At 58.0% G+C, this 18,695-nt stretch overlaps 1 protein-coding gene across 3 annotated transcripts in view; it reads left to right on the top strand.

Moving 5' to 3' along the window:
* ift122 (intraflagellar transport 122 homolog (Chlamydomonas)) overlaps window positions 1–18,695 on the top strand; it is a 459,699-nt gene that overhangs the window by 8,724 nt on the left and 432,280 nt on the right. For all 3 annotated transcript variants that reach the window (XM_072472002.1, XM_072472003.1, XM_072472001.1), the window contains exon 2: window positions 17,569–17,635. In XM_072472002.1, coding sequence (XP_072328103.1) covers window positions 17,569–17,635 — 67 coding nt within the window. The remainder of the gene's footprint in view (window positions 1–17,568; window positions 17,636–18,695) is intronic.

Below are 18,695 nucleotides of genomic sequence, written 5' to 3'. Positions count from 1 at the left end.
GGGGGCAAGAATAGACACCGGGATGGGGGGGCAAGAATAGACTCCGGGATGGGGGGGGGCAAGAATAGACACCAGGATGTGGGGGGCAAGAATAGATACCGGGGTGGGTGGGGGGGAAGAATAGACACTGGGGCGGCGGGGGGGCATGAACAGACAACGGGGTGGGGGGGGCCGAGAATAAACACGGGAGGGATGGCATGAATAGACACCGGAATGGGGGGGGGGTGGGCAAGAATAGACACCGGGATGGGGGGGGCAAGAATAGAAACCGGGATGGGGGGGGGGCCAAGAATAGACACCGGGGTGGGGGCAAATATAGACACCGGGGTATGGGGGCAAGAATAGACACTGGGGTATGGGGGCAAGAATCGACACCGGGGTGTCGGGACAAGAATAGACACCGGGTTGGGGACAAGAATAGACACCGGGGTGGGGAAAAGAATAGACACCGGGGTATGGGAGCAAGAATAGACACCGGGGTGGGGGCAAGTATAGACACTGGGATGGGGGGGTCAAGAATAGACACTGGGATGGGGTGGGCAAGAATAGACACTGGGATGGGGGGGGCGCAAGAATAAACACTGGGATGAGGGGGGCAAGAATATACACCGGGATGGGGGGGGCAAGAATAGACACCGGGATGGGGGGCAAGAATAGACACCGGGATGGGGGCGCAAGAATAGACACCGTGATGGGGGGGCAAGAATAGACACCGGGGTGTGGGGACAAGAATAGACTCCGGGGTGGGGACAAGAATAAGACACCGGGGTGGGGACAAGAATAGACACCGGGGTATGGGGGCAAGAATAGACACCGGGGTGGGGGCAAGAATAGACACTCGGGGTGGGGGCAAGAATAGACATGGGTTGGGGGCAAGAATACACGGGAGGGATGGCATGAATAGACACCGGGGTGGGTGGGGGGGGCAAGAATAGACACCGGGATGGGGGTGGGGGGGCAAGAATAGACACCGGGGTGGGGGGGCAAGAATAGACACTGGGATGGGGGGGGCAAGAATAGACACTGGGATGGGGGGGGGCGGGCAAGAATAGACACTGGGATGGGGGGGCAAGAATAGACACCGGGATGAGGGGGGCAAGAATAGATACCGGGGTGGGTGGGGGGGAAGAATAGACACTGGGGGTGGTGGGGGCAAGAATAGACACTGGGATGGGGGGGGCAAGAATAGACACTGGGATGGAGGGGGGCGGGCAAGAATAGACACTGGGATGGGGGGGGCAAGAATAGACACTGGGATGGGGGGGGCGGGCAAGAATAGACACTGGGATGGGGGGGCAAGAATAGACACTGGGATGGGGGGGGCGATAAGAATAGACACTGGGATGGGGGGGGCAAGAATAGACACCGGGATGGGGGGGCAAGAATAGACTCCGGGGTGGTGGGGGCAAGAATGGGCAGGGGTGGGGCCAAGAATAAACACGGGAGGGATGGCATGAATAGACACCGGGATGGGGGGGGGGGCAAGAATAGACACCGGGATGGGGGGAGGGGGCAAGAATAGACACCGGGATGGGGGGGCAAGAATAGACACCGGGGTGTGGGAACAAGAATAGACTCCGGTGTGGGGACAAGAATAAGACACCGGGGTGGGGACAAGAATAGACACCCGGGTATGGGGGCAAGAATAGACACCGGGATGGGGGCAAGAATAGACACTTGGGGTGGGGGCAAGAATAGACAGTGGGTTGGGGGCAAGAATACACGGGAGGGATGGCATGAATAGACACCGGGATGGGGGGAGTGGGGGCAAGAATAGACACCGGGATGGGGGGGGGCAAGAATAGACACTGGGGTTGGGGGGGGCAAGAATAGACACTGGGGTTGGGGGGGGCAAGAATAGACACTGGGATGGGGGGGGCAAGAATAGACACTGGGATGGGGGGGCGGGCAAGAATAGACACTGGGATGGGGGGGCAAGAATAGACACCGGGATGGGGGGGCAAGAATAGACTCCGGGATGGGGGGGGCAAGAATAGACACCGGGATATGGGGGGCAAGAATAGATACCGGGGTGGGTGGCGGGGTAGAATAGACACTGGGGGAGCGGGGGGCATGAATAGACACCGGGGTGGGGGGGGGCATGAATGGGCAGGGGTGGGGCCAAGAATAAACATGGGAGGGATGGCATGAATAGACACCGGGATGGGGGGGGGGCAAGAATAGACACCGGGATGGGGGGGGGGCAAGAATAGACACCGGGGTCTGTGGGGCGGCAAGAATAGACACTGGGATGGGGGGGCAAGAATAGACACTGGGATGGGGGGGCGGGCAAGAATAGACACTGGGATTGGGGGGGGCAAGAATAGACACTGGGCTGGGGGGGCGGGCAAGAATAGACACTGGGATGGGGGGTCAAGAATAGACACCGGGATGGGGGGGCAAGAATAGACTCCGGGATGGGGGGGGGCAAGAATACACACCGGGATGTGGGGGGCAAGAATAGATACCGGGGTGGGTGGGGGGGAAGAATAGACACTGGGGGTGGGGGGGGCAAGAATAGACACTGGGATGGGGGGGGCGGGCAAGAATAGAGACTGGGATGGGGGGGGCAAGAATAGACACTGGGATGGGGGGGCGGGCAAGAATAGACACTGGGATGGGGGGGGGGGGCAAGAATAGACACCGGGATGGGGGGGCAAGAATAGACACCGGGGTATGGGGGCAAGAATCGACACCGGGGTGTCGGGACAAGAATAGACACCGGGTTGGGGACAAGAATAGACACCGGGGTGGGGAAAAGAATAGACACCGGGGTATGGGAGCAAGAATAGACACCGGGGTGGGGGCAAGTATAGACACTGGGATGGGGGGGTCAAGAATAGACACTGGGATGGGGTGGGCAAGAATAGACACTGGGATGGGGGGGGCGCAAGAATAAACACTGGGATGAGGGGGGAAGAATATACACCGGGATGGGGGGGGGCAAGAATAGACACCGGGATGGGGGGGCAAGAATAGACACCGGGATGGGGGCGCAAGAATAGACACCGTGATGGGGGGGCAAGAATAGACACCGGGGTGTGGGGACAAGAATAGACTCCGGGGTGGGGACAAGAATAAGACACCGGGGTGGGGACAAGAATAGACACCGGGGTATGGGGGCAAGAATAGACACCGGGGTGGGGGCAAGAATAGACACTCGGGGTGGGGGCAAGAATAGACATGGGTTGGGGGCAAGAATACACGGGAGGGATGGCATGAATAGACACCGGGGTGGGTGGGGGGGCAAGAATAGACACCGGGATGGGGGTGGGGGGGCAAGAATAGACACCGGGGTGGGGGGGCAAGAATAGACACTGGGATGGGGGGGGCAAGAATAGACACTGGGATGGGGGGGCGGGCAAGAATAGACACTGGGATGGGGGGGCAAGAATAGACACCGGGATGAGGGGGGCAAGAATAGATACCGGGGTGGGTGGGGGGGAAGAATAGACACTGGGGGTGGGGGGGGCAAGAATAGACACTGGGATGGGGGGGGCAAGAATAGACACTGGGATGGAGGGGGGCGGGCAAGAATAGACACTGGGATGGGGGGGGCAAGAATAGACACTGGGATGGGGGGGGCGGGCAAGAATAGACACTGGGATGGGGGGGCAAGAATAGACACTGGGATTGGGGGGGCGATAAGAATAGACACTGGGATGGGGGGGGCAAGAATAGACACCGGGATGGGGGGGCAAGAATAGACTCCGGGATGGGGGGGGGCAAGAATAGACACTGGGCTGTGGGGGTATGAATAGACACCGGGGTGGTGGGGGCAAGAATGGGCAGGGGTGGGGCCAAGAATAAACACGGGAGGGATGGCATGAATAGACACCGGGATGGGGGGGGGGGGGCAAGAATAGACACCGGGATGGGGGGAGGGGGCAAGAATAGACACCGGGATGGGGGGGCAAGAATAGACACCGGGGTGTGGGAACAAGAATAGACTCCGGGGTGGGGACAAGAATAAGACACCGGGGTGGGGACAAGAATAGACACCCGGGTATGGGGGCAAGAATAGACACCGGGATGGGGGCAAGAATAGACACTTGGGGTGGGGGCAAGAATAGACAGTGGGTTGGGGGCAAGAATACACGGGAGGGATGGCATGAATAGACACCGGGATGGGGGGAGTGGGGGCAAGAATAGACACCGGGATGGGGGGGGGCAAGAATAGACACTGGGGTTGGGGGGGGCAAGAATAGACACTGGGATGGGGGGGCAAGAATAGACACTGGGATGGGGGGGCGGGCAAGAATAGACACTGGGATGGGGGGGCAAGAATAGACACCGGGATGGGGGGGCAAGAATAGACTCCGGGATGGGGGGGGCAAGAATAGACACCGGGATATGGGGGGCAAGAATAGATACCGGGGTGGGTGGCGGGGTAGAATAGACACTGGGGGAGCGGGGGGCATGAATAGACACCGGGGTGGGGGGGGGCATGAATGGGCAGGGGTGGGGCCAAGAATAAACATGGGAGGGATGGCATGAATAGACACCGGGATGGGGGGGGGGGCAAGAATAGACACCGGATGGGGGGGGCCAAGAATAGACACCGGGGTGGGTGGGGCGGCAAGAATAGACACTGGGATGGGGGGGCAAGAATAGACACTGGGATGGGGGGGCGGGCAAGAATAGACACTGGGATTGGGGGGGGCAAGAATAGACACTGGGCTGGGGGGGCGGGCAAGAATAGACACTGGGATGGGGGGTCAAGAATAGACACCGGGATGGGGGGGCAAGAATAGACTCCGGGATGGGGGGGGGCAAGAATACACACCGGGATGTGGGGGGCAAGAATAGATACCGGGGTGGGTGGGGGGGAAGAATAGACACTGGGGGTGGGGGGGGCAAGAATAGACACTGGGATGGGGGGGGCGGGCAAGAATAGAGACTGGGATGGGGGGGGCAAGAATAGACACTGGGATGGGGGGGGTGGGCAAGAATAGACACTGGGATGGGGGGGCAAGAATAGACACCGGGATGAGGGGGGCAAGAATAGATACCGGGGTGGGTGGGGGGGAAGAATAGACACTGGGGGTGGGAGGGGCAAGAATAGACACTGGGATGGGGGGGGCAAGAATAGACACTGGGATGGAGGGGGGCGGGCAAGAATAGACACTGGGATGGGGGGGGCAAGAATAGACACTGGGATGGGGGGGGCGGGCAAGAATAGACACTGGGATGGGGGGGCAAGAATAGACACTGGGATGGGGGGGGCGATAAGAATAGACACTGGGATGGGGGGGGCAAGAATAGACACCGGGATGGGGGGGCAAGAATAGACTCCGGGATGGGGGGGGGCAAGAATAGACACTGGGCTGTGGGGGTATGAATAGACACCGGGGTGGTGGGGGCAAGAATGGGCAGGGGTGGGGCCAAGAATAAACACGGGAGGGATGGCATGAATAGACACCGGGATGGGGGGGGGGGCAAGAATAGACACCGGGATGGGGGGAGGGGGCAAGAATAGACACCGGGATGGGGGGGCAAGAATAGACACCGGGGTGTGGGAACAAGAATAGACTCCGGGGTGGGGACAAGAATAAGACACCGGGGTGGGGACAAGAATAGACACCCGGGTATGGGGGCAAGAATAGACACCGGGATGGGGGCAAGAATAGACACTTGGGGTGGGGGCAAGAATAGACAGTGGGTTGGGGGCAAGAATACACGGGAGGGATGGCATGAATAGACACCGGGATGGGGGGAGTGGGGGCAAGAATAGACACCGGGATGGGGGGGGGCAAGAATAGACACTGGGGTTGGGGGGGGCAAGAATAGACACTGGGATGGGGGGGCAAGAATAGACACTGGGATGGGGGGGCGGGCAAGAATAGACACTGGGATGGGGGGGCAAGAATAGACACCGGGATGGGGGGGCAAGAATAGACTCCGGGATGGGGGGGGCAAGAATAGACACCGGGATATGGGGGGCAAGAATAGATACCGGGGTGGGTGGCGGGGTAGAATAGACACTGGGGGAGCGGGGGGCATGAATAGACACCGGGGTGGGGGGGGGCATGAATGGGCAGGGGTGGGGCCAAGAATAAACATGGGAGGGATGGCATGAATAGACACCGGGATGGGGGGGGGGCAAGAATAGACACCGGGATGGGGGGGGGGCAAGAATAGACACCGGGGTGGGTGGGGCGGCAAGAATAGACACTGGGATGGGGGGGCAAGAATAGACACTGGGATGGGGGGGCGGGCAAGAATAGACACTGGGATTGGGGGGGGCAAGAATAGACACTGGGCTGGGGGGGCGGGCAAGAATAGACACTGGGATGGGGGGTCAAGAATAGACACCGGGATGGGGGGGCAAGAATAGACTCCGGGATGGGGGGGGGGCAAGAATACACACCGGGATGTGGGGGGCAAGAATAGATACCGGGGTGGGTGGGGGGGAAGAATAGACACTGGGGGTGGGGGGGCAAGAATAGACACTGGGATGGGGGGGGCGGGCAAGAATAGAGACTGGGATGGGGGGGGCAAGAATAGACACTGGGATGGGGGGGCGGGCAAGAATAGACACTGGGATGGGGGGGGGGGCAAGAATAGACACCGGGATGGGGGGGCAAGAATAGACTCCGGGATGTGGGTGGGCAAGAATAGACACCGGGATGTGGGGGGCAAGAATAGACACCGGGATGTGGGGGGCAAGAATAGATACCGGGGTGGGTGGGGGGGAAGAATAGACACTGGGGGTGGGGGGGTGGGCAAGAATAGACACTGGGATGGGGGGGGCAAGAATAGACACTGGGATGGGGGGGCGGGCAAGAATAGAGACTGGGATGGGGGGGGCAAGAATAGACACTGGGATGGGGGGGCGGGCAAGAATATACACTGGGATGGGGGGGGGGCAAGAATAGACACCGGGATGGGGGGGCAAGAATAGACTCCGGGATGGGGGTGGGCAAGAATAGACACCGGGATGTGGGGGGCATGAATAGACACCGGGGTGGGGGGGGGGCAAGAATGGGCAGGGGTGGGGCCAAGAATAAACACGGGAGGGATGGCATGAATAGACACCGGGATGGGGGGGGGGGGCAAGAATAGACACCGGGATGGGGGGGGCAAGAATAGACACCGGGGTGTGGGATCAAGAATAGAGTCCGGGGTGGGGACAAGACTAAGACACCGGGGTGGGGACAAGAATAGACAGCTGGGTATGGGGGCAAGAATAGACACCGGGATGGGGGCAAGAATAGACACTTGGGGTGGGGGCAAGAATAGACAGTGGGTTGGGGGCAAGAATACACGGGAGGGATGGCATGAATAGACACCGGGATGGGGGCAAGAATAGACACCGGGATGGGGGGGGGCAAGAATAGACACCGGGGTGGGGGGGGCAAGAATAGGCACTGGGATGGGGGGGCAAGAATAGACACTGGGATGGGGGGGGGGCGGGCAAGAATCGACACTGGGATGGGGGGGCAAGAATAGACACCGGGATGGGGGGGCAAGAATAGACTCCGGGACGGGGTGGGCAAGAATAGACACCGGGGGGGAAGAATAGACAATGGGGTGGCGGGTGGACATGAATAGACACCAGGTGGGGTGGGGGGGGGGGGGGGGGGGTGGGGCCAAGAATAAACACGGGAGGGATGGCATGAATAGACACCGGAATGGGGGGGGCAAGAATAGACACCGGGATGGGGGGGGGCAAGAATAGACACCGGGGTGGGGGCAAAAATAGACACCGGGGTATGCGGGCAAGAATAAACACCGGGGTATGGGAGCAAGAATAGACACCGGGTGTCGGGACAAGAATAGACACCGGGTGGGGACAAGAATAGACACCGGGGTGGGGAAAAGAATAGACACCGGGGTATGGGGGCAAAAATAGACACCGGGGTGGGGGCAAGAATAGACACTCGGGGTGGGGGCAAGAATAGACAGTGGGTTGGGGGCACGACTACACGGGAGGGATGGCATGAATAGACACCGGGATGGGGGGGTGGGCAAGAATAGACACCGGGGTGGGGGGGGCAAGAATAGACACTGGGATGGGGGGGTCAACAATTGACACTGGGATGGGGGGGTCAAGAATAGACACTGGGATGGGGGGGGCAAGAATCGACATTGGGATGGGGGGGGGGCAAGAATGACACTGGGATGGGGGGGCGGGCAAGAATAGACACTGGGATTAGGGGGGGCAAGAATAGACACTGGGCTGGGGGGGCGGGCAAGAATAGACACTGGGATGGGGGGTCAAGAATAGACACCGGATGGGGGGGCAAGAATAGACTCCGGGATGGGGGGGGGCAAGAATAGACACCGGGATGTGGGGGGCAAGAATAGATACCGGGGTGGGTGGGGGGGAAGAATAGACACTGGGGGTGGGGGGGGGGGCAAGAATAGACACTGGGATGGGGGGGGCAAGAATAGACACTGGGATGGGGGGGGCGGGCAAGAATAGAGACTGGGATGGGGGGGGCAAGAATAGACACTGGGATGGGGGGGCGGGCAAGAATAGACACTGGGATGGGGGGGGGGCAAGAATAGACACCGGGATGGGGGGGCAAGAATAGACTCCGGGATGGGGGTGGGCACGAATAGACACCGGGATGTGGGGGGCAAGAATAGACACCGGGATGTGGGGGGCAAGAATAGATACTGGGGTGGGTGGGGGGGAAGAATAGACACTGGGGGTGGGGTGGGGCAAGAATAGACACTGGGATGGGGGGGGCAAGAATAGACACTGGGATGGGGGGGGCGGGCAAGAATAGGGACTGGGATGGGGGGGGCAAGAATAGACACTGGGATGGGGGGGCGGGCAAGAATAGACACTGGGATGGGGGGGGGCAAGAATAGACACCGGGATGGGGGGGCAAGAATAGACTCCGGGATGGGGGTGGGCAAGAATAGACACCGGGATGTGGGGGGCATGAATAGACACAGGGGTGGGGGGGGCAAGAATGGGCAGGGGTGGGGCCAAGAATAAACACGGGAGGGATGGCATGTATAGACACCGGGATGGGGGGGGGGGCAAGAATAGACACCGGGATGGGGGGGGCAAGAATAGACACCGGGGTGTGGGATCAAGAATAGAGTCCGGGGTGGGGACAAGAATAAGACACCGGGGTGGGGACAAGAATAGACAGCTGGGTATGGGGGCAAGAATAGACACCGGGATGGGGGCAAGAATAGACACTTGGGGTGGGGGCAAGAATAGACAGTGGGTTGGGGGCAAGAATACACGGGAGGGATGGCATGAATAGACACCGGGATGGGGGGGGGGCAAGAATAGACACCGGGATGGGGGGGGGGGCAAGAATAGACACCGGGGTGGGGGGGGCGGGCAAGAATCGACACTGGGATGGGGGGGCAAGAATAGACACCGGGATGAGGGGGCAAGAATAGACTCCGGGACGGGGTGGGCAAGAATAGACACCGGGGGGGAAGAATAGACAATGGGGTGGCGGGTGGACATGAATAGACACCAGGTGGGGGGGGGGGGGCAAGAATGGGCAGGGGTGGGGCCAAGAATAAACATAGGAGGGATGGCATGAATAGACACCGGAATGGGGGGGGCAAGAATAGACACCGGGATGGGGGGGCAAGAATAGACACCGGGATGGGGGGGGGGCAAGATAAGAGACCGGGGTGTCGGGACAAGAATAGACACCGGGTGGGGACAAGAATAGACACCGGGGTGGGGAAAAGAATAGACACCGGGGTATGGGGGCAAGAATAGACACCGGGGTGGGGGCAAGAATAGACACTCGGGGTGGGGGCAAGAATAGACAGTGGGTTGGGGGCAAGACTACACGGGAGGGATGGCATGAATAGACACCGGGATGGGGGGGGGCAAGAATAGACACCGGGGTGGGGGGGGCAAGAATAGACACTGGGATGGGGGGGTCAACAATTGACACTGGGATGGGGGTGTCAAGAATAGACACTGGGATGGGGGGGGCAAGAATCGACACTGGGATGGGGGGGGGGCAAGAATAGACACTGGGATGAGGGGGGCAAGAATAGACACCGGGGTGGAGGGGGGCAAGAATAGACACTGGGATGGAGGGGGGACAAGAATAGACACTGGGATGGGGGGGGCAAGAATAGACACTGGGATGGGGGGGGGGGGCAAGAATAGACACCAGGATGGGGGTGGGCAAGAATAGACACCGGGGTGCGGGGGGGGGGGCAAGAATAGACACCGGGATGAGGGGGGGGGCAAGAATAGACACCGGGGTGTGGGGGGCAAGAATAGATACCGGGGTGGGTGGGGGGTGGGGCGGAAAGAATAGACACCAGGGTGGGGGCTGGGCAAGAATAGACACCAGGGTGGGGACAAGAATAGACACCGGGATGGGGATAAGAATAGACACCGGGGTTGGGACAAGAATAGACACTGGGGTGGGGGCAAGAAAAGACACCGGAGTGGGGACAAGAATAGACACAGTGGTGGGGACAAAAATAGACACAGGGGTGGGGACAAGAATAGACACCGGGATGGGGACAAGAATAGGCACCGGGGTATGGGGGCAAGAATAGACACCGGGGTATGGGGGCAAGAATAGACACCGGTGTGTGGGGGCAAGAATAGACACCGGGGTGTGGGGACAAGAATAGACGCCGGGGTGGGGACAAGAATAGACACCGGGGTGTGGGGACAAGAATAGACACCGGGGTGGGGACAAGAATAGACACCGGGGTATGGGGGCAAGAATAGACACCGGGGTGGGGGAAAGAATAGACACCGGGGTGTGGGGCAAGAATAGACACCGTGGTGTGGGGGCAAGAATAGACACCGGGGTGTGGGGGCAAGAATAGACACGGGTGGGATGGCATGAATAGACACCGGGGTGGGTGGGTAAAAATAGACACCGTGGTGGGATCAAGAATAGACACGGGAGGGAAGGCATGAATAGACCCCGGGATGGGGGCAAGAATAGACACCGGGGTGGGGGCAAGAATAGACACCGGGGTGGGGGCAAGAATAAACACTGGGGTGGGGGCAAAAATAGACACTGGGGTGGGGGCAAAAATAGACACTGGGGTGGGGGCAAGAATAGACACCGGGGTGGGGGCAAGAATAGACACCGGGGTGGGGGCAAGAATAGACACGGGAGGGATGGCATGAATAGACACCGAGGTGGGGGCAAGAATAGACACCGGGGTGGGGGCAAGAATACACAGGGGTGGGGGCAAGAATAGACACTGGAGGGATGGCATGAATAGACACCGAGGTGGGGGCAAGAATAGACACCGGGGTGGGGGCAAAAATAGACACCGGGGTGGAGGCAAGTATACACAGGGGTGGGGGCAAGAATAGACACGGGAGGGATGGCATGAATAAACACTTGAGGGGGAGGGGGTGGCAAGAATAGACACTGGGATGGGGGGGGGGCAAGAATAGACACCAGGATGGGGGTGGGCAAGAATAGACACCGGGGTGCGGGGGGGGGGGGGCAAGAATAGACACCGGGATGAGGGGGGGGGCAAGAATAGACACCGGGGTGTGGGGGGCAAGAATAGATACCGGGGTGGGTGGGGGAGGGGCGGAAAGAATAGACACCAGGGTGGGGGCTGGGCAAGAATAGACACCGAGGTGGGGACAAGAATAGACACCGGGATGGGGATAAGAATAGACACCGGGGTTGGGACAAGAATAGACACCGGGGTGGGGGCAAGAATAGACACCGGGGTGGGGACAAGAATTGACACAGTGGTGGGGACAAAAATAGACACAGGGGTGAGGACAAGAATAGACACCGGGATGGGGACAAGAATAGGCACCGGGGTATGGGGGCAAGAATAGACACCGGGGTATGGGGGCAAGCATAGACACTGGTGTGTGGGGGCAAGAATAGACACCGGGGTGTGGGGACAAGAATAGACGCCGGGGTGGGGACAAGAATAGACACCGGGGTGTGGGGACAAGAATAGACACCGGGGTGGGGACAAGAATAGACACCGGGGTATGGGGGCAAGAATAGACACCGGGGTGGGGGAAAGAATAGACACCGGGGTGTGGGGCAAGAATAGACACCGTGGTGTGGGGGCAAGAATAGACACCGGGGTGTGGGGGCAAGAATAGACACGGGTGGGATGGCATGAATAGACACCGGGGTGGGTGGGTAAAAATAGACACCGTGGTGGGATCAAGAATAGACACGGGAGGGAAGGCATGAATAGACCCCGGGATGGGGGCAAGAATAGACACCGGGGTGGGGGCAAGAATAGACACCGGGGTGGGGGCAAGAATAAACACTGGGGTGGGGGCAAAAATAGACACTGGGGTGGGGGCAAGAATAGACACCGGGGTGGGGGCAAGAATAGACACCGGGATGAGGGGGGGGGCAAGAATAGACACCGGGGTGTGGGGGGCAAGAATAGATACCGGGGTGGGTGGGGGGGGGCGGAAAGAATAGACACCAGGGTGGGGGCTGGGCAAGAATAGACACCGGGGTGGGGACAAGAATAGACACCGGGATGGGGATAAGAATAGACACCGGGGTTGGGACAAGAATAGACACCGGGCTGGGGGCAAGAAAAGACACCGGGGTGGGGACAAGAATAGACACAGTGGTGGGGACAAAAATAGACACAGGGGTGGGGACAAGAATAGACACCGGGATGGGGACAAGAATAGGCACCGGGGTATGGGGGCAAGAATAGACACCGGGGTATGGGGGCAAGAATAGACACCGGTGTGTGGGGGCAAGAATAGACACCGGGGTGTGGGGACAAGAATAGACGCCGGGGTGGGGACAAGAATAGACACCGGGGTGTGGGGACAAGAATAGACACCGGGGTGGGGACAAGAATAGACACCGGGGTATGGGGGCAAGAATAGACACCGGGGTGGGGGAAAGAATAGACACCGGGGTGTGGGGCAAGAATAGACACCGTGGTGTGGGGGCAAGAATAGACACCGGGGTGTGGGGGCAAGAATAGACACGGGTGGGATGGCATGAATAGACACCGGGGTGGGTGGGTAAAAATAGACACCGTGGTGGGATCAAGAATAGACACGGGAGGGAAGGCATGAATAGACCCCGGGATGGGGGCAAGAATAGACACCGGGGTGGGGCAAGAATAGACACCGGGGTGGGGGCAAGAATAAACACTGGGGTGGGGGCAAAAATAGACACTGGGGTGGGGGCAAGAATAGACACCGGGGTGGGGGCAAGAATAGACACCGGGGTGGGGGCAAGAATAGACACTGGAGGGATGGCATGAATAGACACCGAGGTGGGGGCAAGAATCGACACCGGGGTGGGGGCAAGAATACACAGGGGTGGGGGCAAGAATAGACACTGGAGGGATGGCATGAATAGACACCGAGGTGGGGGCAAGAATAGACACCGGGGTGGGGGCAAAAATAGACACCGGGGTGGAGGCAAGTATACACAGGGGTGGGGGCAAGAATAGACACGGGAGGGATGGCATGAATAAACACTTGAGGGGGAGGGGGGGGCAAGAATAGACACTGGGATGGGGGGGGGGGGCAAGAATAGACACCAGGATGGGGGTGGGCAAGAATAGACACCGGGGTGCGGGGGGGGGGGGCAAGAATAGACACCGGGATGAGGGGGGGGGCAAGAATAGACACCGGGGTGTGGGGGGCAAGAATAGATACCGGGGTGGGTGGGGGGGGGCGGAAAGAATAGACACCAGGGTGGGGGCTGGGCAAGAATAGACACCGAGGTGGGGACAAGAATAGACACCGGGATGGGGATAAGAATAGACACTGGGGTTGGGACAAGAATAGACACCGGGGTGGGGGCAAAAATAGACACAGGGGTGAGGACAAGAATAGACACCGGGATGGGGACAAGAATAGGCACCGGGGTATGGGGGCAAGAATAGACACCGGGGTATGGGGGCAAGAATAGACACTGGTGTGTGGGGGCAAGAATAGACACCGGGGTGTGGGGACAAGAATAGACGCCGGGGTGGGGACAAGAATAGACACCGGGGTGTGGGGACAAGAATAGACACCGGGGTGGGGACAAGAATAGACACCGGGGTATGGGGGCAAGAATAGACACCGGGGTGGGGGAAAGAATAGACACCGGGGTGTGGGGCAAGAATAGACACCGTGGTGTGGGGGCAAGAATAGACACCGGGGTGTGGGGGCAAGAATAGACACGGGTGGGATGGCATGAATAGACACCGGGGTGGGTGGGTAAAAATAGACACCGTGGTGGGATCAAGAATAGACACGGGAGGGAAGGCATGAATAGACCCCGGGATGGGGGCAAGAATAGACACCGGGGTGGGGGCAAGAATAGACACCGGGGTGGGGGCAAGAATAAACACTGGGGTGGGGGCAAAAATAGACACTGGGGTGGGGGCAAGAATAGACACCGGGGTGGGGGCAAGAATAGACACCGGGATGAGGGGGGGGGCAAGAATAGACACCGGGGTGTGGGGGGCAAGAATAGATACCGGGGTGGGTGGGGGGGGGCGGAAAGAATAGACACCAGGGTGGGGGCTGGGCAAGAATAGACACCGGGGTGGGGACAAGAATAGACACCGGGATGGGGATAAGAATAGACACCGGGGTTGGGACAAGAATAGACACCGGGGTGGGGGCAAGAAAAGACACCGGGGTGGGGACAAGAATAGACACAGTGGTGGGGACAAAAATAGACACAGGGGTGGGGACAAGAATAGACACCGGGATGGGGACAAGAATAGGCACCGGGGTATGGGGGCAAGAATAGACACCGGGGTATGGGGGCAAGAATAGACACCGGTGTGTGGGGGCAAGAATAGACACCGGGGTGTGGGGACAAGAATAGACGCCGGGGTGGGGACAAGAATAGACACCGGGGTGTGGGGACAAGAATAGACACCGGGGTGGGGACAAGAATAGACACCGGGGTATGGGGGCAAGAATAGACACCGGGGTGGGGGAAAGAATAGACACCGGGGTGTGGGGCAAGAATAGACACCGTGGTGTGGGGGCAAGAATAGACACCGGGGTGTGGGGGCAAGAATAGACACGGGTGGGATGGCATGAATAGACACCGGGGTGGGTGGGTAAAAATAGACACCGTGGTGGGATCAAGAATAGACACTGGAGGGAAGGCATGAATAGACCCCGGGATGGGGGCAAGAATAGACACCGGGGTGGGGGCAAGAATAGACACCGGGGTGGGGGCAAGAATAAACACTGGGGTGGGGGCAAAAATAGACACTGGGGTGGGGGCAAGAATAGACACCGGGGTGGGGGCAAGAATAGACACCGGGGTGGGGGCAAGAATAGACACGGGAGGGATGGCATGAATAGACACCGAGGTGGGGGCAAGAATAGACACCGGGGTGGGGGCAAGAATACACAGGGGTGGGGGCAAGAATAGACACTGGAGGGATGGCATGAATAGACACCGAGGTGGGGGCAAGAATAGACACCGGGGTGGGGGCAAAAATAGACACCGGGGTGGAGGCAAGTATACACAGGGGTGGGGGCAAGAATAGACACGGGAGGGATGGCATGAATAAACACTTGAGGGGGAGGGGGGGGCAAGAATAGACACTGGGATGGGGGGGGGGCAAGAATAGACACCAGGATGGGGGTGGGCAAGAATAGACACCGGGGTGCGGGGGGGGGGCAAGAATAGACACCGGGATGAGGGGGGGGGGCAAGAATAGACACCGGGGTGTGGGGGGCAAGAATAGATACCGGGGTGGGTGGGGGGGGCGGAAAGAATAGACATCAGGGTGGGGGCTGGGCAAGAATAGACACCGAGGTGTGGACAAGAATAGACACCGGGATGGGGATAAGAATAGACACCGGGGTTGGGACAAGAATAGACACCGGGGTGGGGGCAAGAATAGACACCGGGGTGGGGACAAGAATAGACACAGTGGTGGGGACAAAAATAGACACAGGGGTGAGGACAAGAATAGACACCGGGATGGGGACAAGAATAGGCACCGGGGTATGGGGGCAAGAATAGACACCGGGGTATGGGGGCAAGAATAGACACTGGTGTGTGGGGGCAAGAATAGACACCGGGGTGTGGGGACAAGAATAGACGCCGGGGTGGGGACAAGAATAGACACCGGGGTGTGGGGACAAGAATAGACACCGGGGTGGGGACAAGAATAGACACCGGGGTATGGGGGCAAGAATAGACACCGGGGTGGGGAAAAGAATAGACACCGGGGTGTGGGGCAAGAATAGACACCGTGGTGTGGGGGCAAGAATAGACACCGGGGTGTGGGGGCAAGAATAGACACGGGTGGGATGGCATGAATAGACACCGGGGTGGGTGGGTAAAAATAGACACCGTGGTGGGATCAAGAATAGACACGGGAGGGAAAGCATGAATAGACCCCGGGATGGGGGCAAGAATAGACACCGGGGTGGGGGCAAGAATAGACACCGGGGTGGGTGCAAGAATAAACACTGGGGTGGGGGCAAAAATAGACACTGGGGTGGGGGCAAGAATAGACACCGGGGTGGGGGCAAGAATAGACACCGGGGTGGGGGCAAGAATAGACACGGGAAGGATGGCATGAATAGACACCGAGGTGGGGGCAAGAATAGACACCGGGGTGGGGGCAAGTATACACAGGGGTGGGGGCAAGAATAGACACTGGAGGGATGGCATGAATAGACACCGAGGTGGGGGCAAGAATAGACACCGGGGTGGGGGCAAAAATAGACACCGGGGTGGAGGCAAGTATACACAGGGGTGGGGGCAAGAATAGACACTGGAGGGATGGCATGAATAAACACTTGAGGGGGGGTGGGGCAAGAATAGACACTGGAAGGGGGCAAAGAATAGACATGGGAGGGGGGCATGAATAGACACGGGGGTGGGGTTGAGGGCAAGAATAGACATCGGGATGGGAGGACAAGAATAGACACCGGGGTGTGGGGGCAAGAATAGACATCGGGGTGGGAGGACAATAATAGACACCGGGGTGTGGGGGCAAGAATAGACACTGGGGTGGGAGGGCAAGAATAGTCACCGTGGTGGGAGGGCAAGAATAGTCACCGTGGTGTGGGGGCAAGAATTGACACCGAGGTGGGGGTTGGGGCAAGAATAGACACGTTGGGGGGGCGGGCGGGGAGAGAAGTATAGGCACTGGGGTGGGGGGGTTAAGAATACACCGCGGCCAAGAATACACCCCGTGGTGGGGGTAATAATCCACCATGGTGGGGAATAATACACACCAGGGCGGGGCCATAATACACATCAGGGCGGGGTCAATAATACACTGGGGATGGATGGACGGGATAATAATGCACAAGGAGCAATAATACACTGGGGGACAATTACTGGGGAAAAGGTAACGAGTGGAGTAACAGGCTACGTTGGCAATAATACATTCAGGGGGGGATAATACACACAGGAGCTTATAATCCCTGGAGGAAGTAATACTCTGGGGAATTAATACACTGGTAGTTGATCTATACACTGAGGAATAAGCCAGGGTAGGAAATGGTAAAGACTTGGGCAATGAACACTGTCAAATCTGTTTTTGTTCTATTCTAACTATTGTAAGTAATTTCTTATATGATTGCATATCCTTAGTTAATTGCTTCTAAGTTTACAGAACTATCTTTTTATTTTAACCTTTCTGCAGTATTTATGACATTGCATTCAAACCAGATGGGACTCAGCTGATCGTTGCAGCAGGAAACCGAGTTCTGGTATGTTGGATACATTTATCACATTCTCACTTCACAAATGTCTGTGCGCGTAGATAATACATGATAATGCTCTTAGTGAGCCCACTTAATTCTGTTAGTTTGAGAAGCCAGAACTGGCATTGATCTTGCAGCGCAAATACTGGTGATGATGACTGTCCAAGAGTGGGCTGTAAAGAGGCCAAATGGCAGGGGACGAGCATATTAACTGACAAGCTACCTTTGTCCTTCCACAAATGAAAATCAACATGGCTGTCAAAATAGAGGCTCAGGCGATAGAAATACATTACTCGTCAGATGTATCAAAATAGCCAGAACCCACTAATGTGTGAAAATGCACAGTTTTTTTGGTCGAGTCTACTGTCACACGCTATCACCTTCACTGAAAAATAGTTACAAATTTCACCAGAAAAGTAAAGTACCATGGGAGGGAGAGCCGACTGGTGGTGATTTAACCTGCGAATCACCACACCTCAGACAATGGACAAGGTTGACAAGGCGGGGTCATTATGAATAACCTTAGTCGGCATGGGAATTGAAGCCACAAAGCAGTTACATCTCCACCCTCAACAGGCCTGTGTTTGGGGTACAGGCTGAACCTTGAAATTCAGCTCATGTCAGCTGGAGCACTGATGTAAAGGACCTGCTCCTATCCTGTATCCTGTCCGTATCATTGACAACAAAGAACAAAGAAATGTACAGCACAGGAACAGGCCCTTCGGCCCTCCAAGCCCATGCCGACCATCCTGCCCGACGATATAGATAGCGATCTGCAGCTCTAACCCTGTATTCAGTCTGTATCATTGCCACTACAGATAGAGATCTCCAGTTCTAAACGTGTATTCCGTTTTTATTTTTTAAAAAACATTTTATTTAGGTATTTGTAATTTTATAATAATAACTAACAACAACAGTAAACAATGCAAATCCAAATATAAGCATAGTGCATAAATCATCTCCATCCCGAACAAGTCCCTCCTACCCGAAACAAAAAAGCCTAACTCCGGGCCACCGTCATGTGTGCCCGGTGGACTACCTTAAATTGTACCAGGCTGAGCCTGGC

The sequence above is a fragment of the Scyliorhinus torazame genome, chromosome 13 (genome assembly GCF_047496885.1).
Source record: "Scyliorhinus torazame isolate Kashiwa2021f chromosome 13, sScyTor2.1, whole genome shotgun sequence".
NCBI lineage: Eukaryota > Metazoa > Chordata > Chondrichthyes > Carcharhiniformes > Scyliorhinidae > Scyliorhinus > Scyliorhinus torazame.
This window is presented reverse-complemented; position numbering and strand designations above follow the sequence as displayed.